Here is a 6,751-nt window from a genome sequence, read left to right as displayed (position 1 = left end):
GTTCAAGCTCTTGTTCTGTCCAGACTGGACTATTGCAACGCTCTCTTGGCAGGTCTTCAGCCAGTTCTATCGAACCTTTACAATTAATCCAGAACACGGCAGCAAGATTAATTTTTAATGAGCCGAAAAGAATACACGTCACACCTCTGTATATCAATTTGACTGGCTACCAATAGCTGCTCCCATAAAATTCAAGGCAGTTATGTTTGCCTGCAAAACCACCACTGGCTCTGCACCCTTTACCTAAATTCATTACTTCACAGTTATGTGCCTCTAGAAGCTTTCGTTCTGCAAGTGAACGTCGCTTGATTGTTCATCCCAAAGAAGCACAAAGTCACTTTCACAGACTTTTAAATGTAATGTTCCCTCCTGGTGGAATGAGCTGTGTGAGCTTCATGGTGAATACTTCTACATCACTCCTTTCAATGTAGTACAGATTCAACAACAGTTTACCTCGACTTTATCTAGTGGTTATGTTTGGAAAAACAGTAGAGGGGCATTTTTCTCCCAGTCTACCCTATTGAGTCACACAAAAATATGTGTATATATGACATAATATGCAGTACAGTGTATAAAAATCAACGACTGCCATTTATGTAAAAGATTAGGTTAAAGTATTTATAATTTTGGAGCTCTGAGATATGGATAGTTCACTCCAAAATCACAATTCATGTTATTCTAAAGCATGACTTTTTTCCCCTAATGGAACACAAACAGAAATGTTTTGTGACTGCTCTGTTATGTTTGAACTGAACAAGAAACTAATTCAATACACAGATACGTACAACAATTCCATTGCATGTTATTTCTGTAAATAAGGGAGAAACATTGAAACTTTTTTTTTATTATTTATTAAATTGTAAATCATAATGAAAGGTATTAAACTGAGCATCATTAAACATACTTAATCTCATTTATTAAACATATTAACATACTGAACATTTAATCTAATTTGTTCTAAATATAATACAATAATACAAAAGCAAGTATAAAAACAGTTTCACATGAAAACAGAATCTCAATTTTTATGTTGTTCTTGGAAGTTTGGATTTGTCCCATCTCAGCCTCAGATCTCCACAGACTGATGAATATGATTTATTTTTCTGTTTAATCCCATTCTAGACCTGGGCTCGTATTCACGAAACATCTTCAGGTTAAAGTAGCTCATAACTCACAGATTTTTTGAGAAAATCTTAAAAATAATGGGCGTGTCAGTCCTATAAATTTAGGACTCCTAAATTTTTGCTCTAAGAGTATTTCACAAAGTGTTTGTGTTCAACTGTTGCTAGCAATCTGCCTCGGAACCTAAACATTTAAGAAACATTTGATGATAATGAGCTTTTAAAAAGGTATCGCCTTTGGTTTTGAAGGTTATCACAGCTTCAGATTCTCCTTTGATTATATCCTTGTTTTCATTAAGCAGCTGGACAAGAAGTAACAGTTTGGTTTTCTTTTACATTTGCATGTCTCACTATCAGCCATGATTATCCTGCACTTTACATGCATATTCACTAATTGTTTTTGAGAAGCACACATGTAAGAGGCTGACAATTAGCTGAACATATACTTGTTTAATTAGTGATACTTAGCCAGTATTTTAAAATCTTTATTTGAATGTGGAAATATAATATCGCACTCTACAATATTTCTATGAATAAATCTCTGACAGAGACTATCAGCCAATCACTGTGTGCATAGTTAATAATCATGCTGACATCATCCATAGCAACGAGCTCAGCCCCGCCCCCTTACCCTGAGCTGAAGACTTCTCTCTATTCCTTAGTGAAAGTTTGTCTCAGCAGCTTTGTGAATAGGTTTTAAGAAAAAAACTCTTAGCTAAAAACTCTTACAGCTATTTAGGAGAACTCTCAGTGGTAAGATGTTTTGTAAATATGGGCCCAGGTGTTTAGTCGGTCCAGTCAGTTCAACTAAAGCTCAGTTGATTTTTGCATTTTCAGTCCTATCGGTCTGGTGAGAGAGACACTATCAGCTCATCCTGCGTCATAAGTTAAATTTTTCTCCCATTAAAAATTAGTTTTTGATGGTGTCATTGTTAAACTTCAAATACTTCACCCATGCTGTGATTTCGGTCAAAACAATACTTGCTGGACATAACGTTTCAGTTTGTAAGCTTTATATCTTTTTGTTCAAGCAATGTATAGCACATAATGCATAGACTTTAGTTTGTACACAGTCTAAAGGCACGATTTGCACCCTAAATGTCGATGTAAATGGTTCCTGATCAGTCCCTAAAGGAAGAGGTGCTCTCGGTGCTCATCAGACGGCCCCTGAGCACAGAGCTGCCGTGCTGAGACAGCTGCTGCTTGAACTCTGTGGTCAGGAAGTAGTAGATGAGAGGGTTGAGGCAGCAGTTCAGGCTTGCGATGCAGAGAGAGATAGGGTGGAAGAATCGTATGGCCTGACTCGCCGCACAGTTTGTTATGATGCTCTGAGTCACCATCAGGTACAGCAGGAAGTTGATGTGGTAGGGAGTGAAACAGAAGAGGAAGACCCCTGTGCACACCCTAACCATGCGCAAGGCCTTTCTCGTGCTACCCGTGGACTGCTGCTTTTGGTTCCGCCGTCGCAAGGATTTCACAATTAAATAAGTACAGACACCGATGATAATTAACGGGCCGAGAAATCCCAAGAGCTCAGCGCCAACCATCATGGAAATGGCCGAGCCTAAATTCAGCTTGTGCATGGGCAGGTCTTTGAAGCAGGTTGTGCTGTTACTTCCAGAATTTGATTTGCTCCTCATTAAAATGAAGGGCGAGCAGCAGAGACCCACCACCAGCCAGACCGCGGCGCTGATGCAGATGTCGTAGCGTGACTTCCAGTTCCTGGCACAGAACGGCTGCAGGAGAAAAGCACAGCGCTGAATGCTGATGCACACCAGAAAGGCAATGCTAGCGTACATGTTAAGGTACTTCAGGTAAAAACACAGCATGCATAACCCGCTGCCGAAAGGCCAGTCTTCTTTGATGTAGTAGTGAATTCGAAGCGGCAGCGACAGCACGTGAGCCAGGTCAGCTATGGTCAGGTTAATCATGAAGATGATGGCTTTGGTCTTTTTGCTGTGGATTGAAGAGAATCCATAGCATTAGAAGAAACCTGCAACTCTAAACAGGCCTCACAAAATGCATCTCAGAAAACCAGACGCTCCTGATGGGGCATGACATGTTGATCGGTACTAAAACAGTTCAGGTGAACTGAATTAAGCTCTTTTGTTAAACATACTACTGATTTAACAGGAATGACACAGTGACTTTTTATGTGACCAGCATTCAAACTGTTACAGCAGGCTTGTCAGCTTATATTTTATGTCTGTCGAAATGTGCCACCTCTGAACAGAGTGACTAGAAAATAATGATAATGTAAATCATAATGAACAGACTGTGCAAAAAGTGTGGTGAGCCAAGTTCCCTAAATATCACACAGTATACAAAGTGTCTTTTGAGCACAGGGGCTGTTCCCGGTGTAAAAAACTATGTACAATAATAATAATAATAATAATAAAGATTCTCCAACAGATGTCATAATGACCATTAGACGTTATATTAACCATGAAATGCTGACCTTATGAATCGACAGAGCACCCAAAGAGCCAGAGTGTTGCACAGCAGGCCTGGGATGAATATAATCAGGTAAACGTATGTGTAGAGCTGGTTTATATTTGATCTCCCGACAGTCACGTTAGTGGGACATGACGTGTTCACAGAAGTCATGATGAAACTGCGACTTCTTTTACTGTAGACTGTAGAGAATCACTGTGGGAGGAAATGAAAACAGCTTTAAATCTATGCTGAGTAATTGCTGCAGTTTTGGTATTTTCATATACAGTAGATGCAATTGCCGCAGAAAGTATTTAGATACTTCAGGGACACGTTAATGTTTTTTATTGCATTGGGTAATAAAAATATCAAAGCAACTGTCACTTATTCTAAAGAAAAGGGGCAAACATATATATATTACATATAATATTTACTTTGTATAAATTACGTTTGTTTGAATTGATATAACATATATGTGAAAGCTTCTATTCATCTGTGGACGACACACGTCATTTGTCAACGCACTTCCTGTGTAAGCGTGAAGGAAGTGTTTGTGTGACGGTTGTGGGTTTGCATAGTTTTATCCCTCATATCTTTGTGCACTCTTGTCTTGTATATTGAACTTATTTCCCCATTTAATGGATCTGCTAGACTAGCATTTGGATTTGATAGTGATTTTAACATTTTTATAACATTTTGGTCTTTAGATCCAGTATCTCATGTAAAGCTGGGTGTGCTGTAAAACTGCAAGCACATGTTGAACAAATGGAGGAACTCTGGTTTCACAATTATGCAAATATTCAAATTCATTTTTGGTGTGACTCGTTTTATTTATTGCTGTGAAATAAGAAATGTACTGCAAACTCTGCCACTAAGATATTCTGTTTAGTTTAAACAATTGTCCTCCGATCATTCTGTGGCTCCAGGTGTCATTGTATTTAGTTTCTTCTTCCACCACATAAGGTAGACGCGATACAATGATCTGATGATGATTTGACTTTGAAAATACATGGTTCTGAAGCTTTTTAACCTCTAATAAAATTGGTGAAATACAGTTCATCAAATACATGGACAACGACAACAACAACAAAAACGCATTTATATTTGTACCTGTATTTCACATGTAAGATGAAAAAGTAATGCACAGTATCATTTGTTTGCTTAATCCAGGCATGTGTCAAGTGTGGAGGAAAGGAAGAAAGGAAGAATTAACTGCTGTGCGATGCAGTTGGTCCTACCTTTTGGACTTAGTTGCAGTCTGCTATAAGATATTTGGTGCTTTCCAGTCCAGCATTCTCATCATGCAACCTGCTGTAACAGGAGGAAGTTATCTGAATGTGACGTGCCTATAACTTCTCATGTTATTCTTCTGCTACACAGTGGTATAAACAACCTGTGACGTCTCCGGAAAGTGAAAGTGTTTAATATCTCTGATTCAGGGGATGTTTGGTGGTTTTGATAGCTGTCACTTAGTTACATCTGAAATTGCAGACAAACAACAAATGGTAACAGTTTTTGTTGTCAGTAATTTAATTACATTAATGGTTGTGAACTTGGCAGACACTGTTACCCAAATGAAAAAAACATGCAATTAAGGTATAAGTGTTCTCTAAGAATTGGATCCCCGGCCTTGTCCTGATTAGTTCCATGCTCTAGCTAGGGGACATAAACATAATTTATCTTTTACTATATTGTGCATCTTGCTCAAAACAAGTTTGTTGTCATCACCAAACCAAAAAGAACCATAGAGAGCAAAATCTTGGTGAATGTTCTTCACAAGCTCAATTGTCTTTCTGTAAATCTTTCCTGATAACAAACCCAAACTTTGAATTTAAAAGGGGATGAAAATTGGGACAAGTTCATAGTGTAAATGCACTTGGCATGTTTTAGTTCCTCTCATATGTCAGTCTTGCCTTTCCTTTCTTGTTGTAAGTCACATCAAATGATCCAATCTGTTAACCAATAAAATGTTCATATAATCTGATTCTGTCTGAACCACTCACACACTGCTGTGCTCAATCTTAAACACTTCTAACACTTCTCCTTTTTTCGGAGTCTGAGTTTGATATTTTTCATTGATGTTGTAAGAGTAAAGTATGTGAATATGTTGACTAATCACAACACCGGTATTGTACATTGAATATTTATTTTATCCACATTGTAAAATCAGTCAATGCATCCATCCATTCACAAAGGTTGCAATTTGCACTGAAAATTAGAACATATTCTAAACATGATATAGAATATAAACAAATACATCTGTGGACAGGGACATGCACAGACATTTTGAGGGGCAAAAAGGGCACTTCTCATATTTACTTTATTTATTTATTTATTTATTTATTTATTTTACACAATCTGACTTGCTTAGCCATCTATTTTAATTCCCTCACACTGACCCAGTTGCTTCATTCTGTTTCATTTTTCAACAGATGCCTAAAAAATAATCAGCTAATAACTGGGAAAGTTGTGTGGTGATATGCTTTAGTTATTTTGTTTATCCTATTCATCTGCAATGCCTTGTGTCAAATGTGTGCAAATTTGCACATTTCAATTACTTAATGCCTGATTTGCATATCAGTGTGGCGATTCTGAATGGTGAATCCATCCTTGCACAGACGCTGCATCAGTTCCTGCAGTTCTCAGGCCTTTTCCATGGCTTGAATGAGCGCGATCCTGAAATAGGGCTTGCGATCATAAACCTTTCACAGATCAGAATAGTGATGTACATGACTCAGGGAGGGGTCAGCTGACCCAAACTGAACTGTGAAAGTTTTCAGAGATCAGAATAGTGATGTTACTGACTCTGTGAAACCATTATCTGACCATAACTGCACTGTGAACGTTTGCACGAATCGAAACAGTGATGTAAATGAATCAGGGAAAGGTTAACTGACCAATTTTTTAAGATCAGAATAGTTAAGGGATCAAGAAAGGGTTAACTGACAAAAGCTAAACTGTGAAACTTTGGCAAATCTTAATATTGAAGCCAAGTACTCAAGGAAAGGCACAACAACCAAAACGTTATTGTCAAACAAAGTGTACACGTATATGTATATATATATATATATATATATATATATATGTGTGTGTGTGTGTGTGTGTGTGTGTGTGTGTGTGTGTTAGCTCATTTACCAAATGAATTGGAAACCGTTATTCAATGGATAGCACCGTATGACATTATTCTACAAAAAAAT

At 37.7% G+C, this 6,751-nt stretch overlaps 1 protein-coding gene across 1 annotated transcript; it reads right to left on the bottom strand.

Moving 5' to 3' along the window:
- Window positions 1-2,212: 2,212 nt before the first annotated feature.
- p2ry10 (P2Y receptor family member 10) lies at window positions 2,213-5,075 on the bottom strand. Its single transcript, XM_019112542.2, has 3 exons — window positions 4,793-5,075; window positions 3,580-3,770; window positions 2,213-3,077 (listed from the first exon to the last, which is right to left on the bottom strand). Exons 2-3 carry the CDS (start codon window positions 3,726-3,728, stop codon window positions 2,243-2,245), a joined length of 984 nt encoding a protein of 327 aa, XP_018968087.1. The 5' UTR covers window positions 3,729-3,770; window positions 4,793-5,075; the 3' UTR covers window positions 2,213-2,242.
- Window positions 5,076-6,751: the final 1,676 nt, after the last annotated feature.

Source organism: Cyprinus carpio, chromosome B14 (genome assembly GCF_018340385.1).
Source record: "Cyprinus carpio isolate SPL01 chromosome B14, ASM1834038v1, whole genome shotgun sequence".
Taxonomy (NCBI): Eukaryota; Metazoa; Chordata; class Actinopteri; order Cypriniformes; family Cyprinidae; genus Cyprinus; species Cyprinus carpio.
Note: the sequence above shows the minus strand (reverse complement) of the source record. Positions and strands in the feature narration are given on the sequence as shown.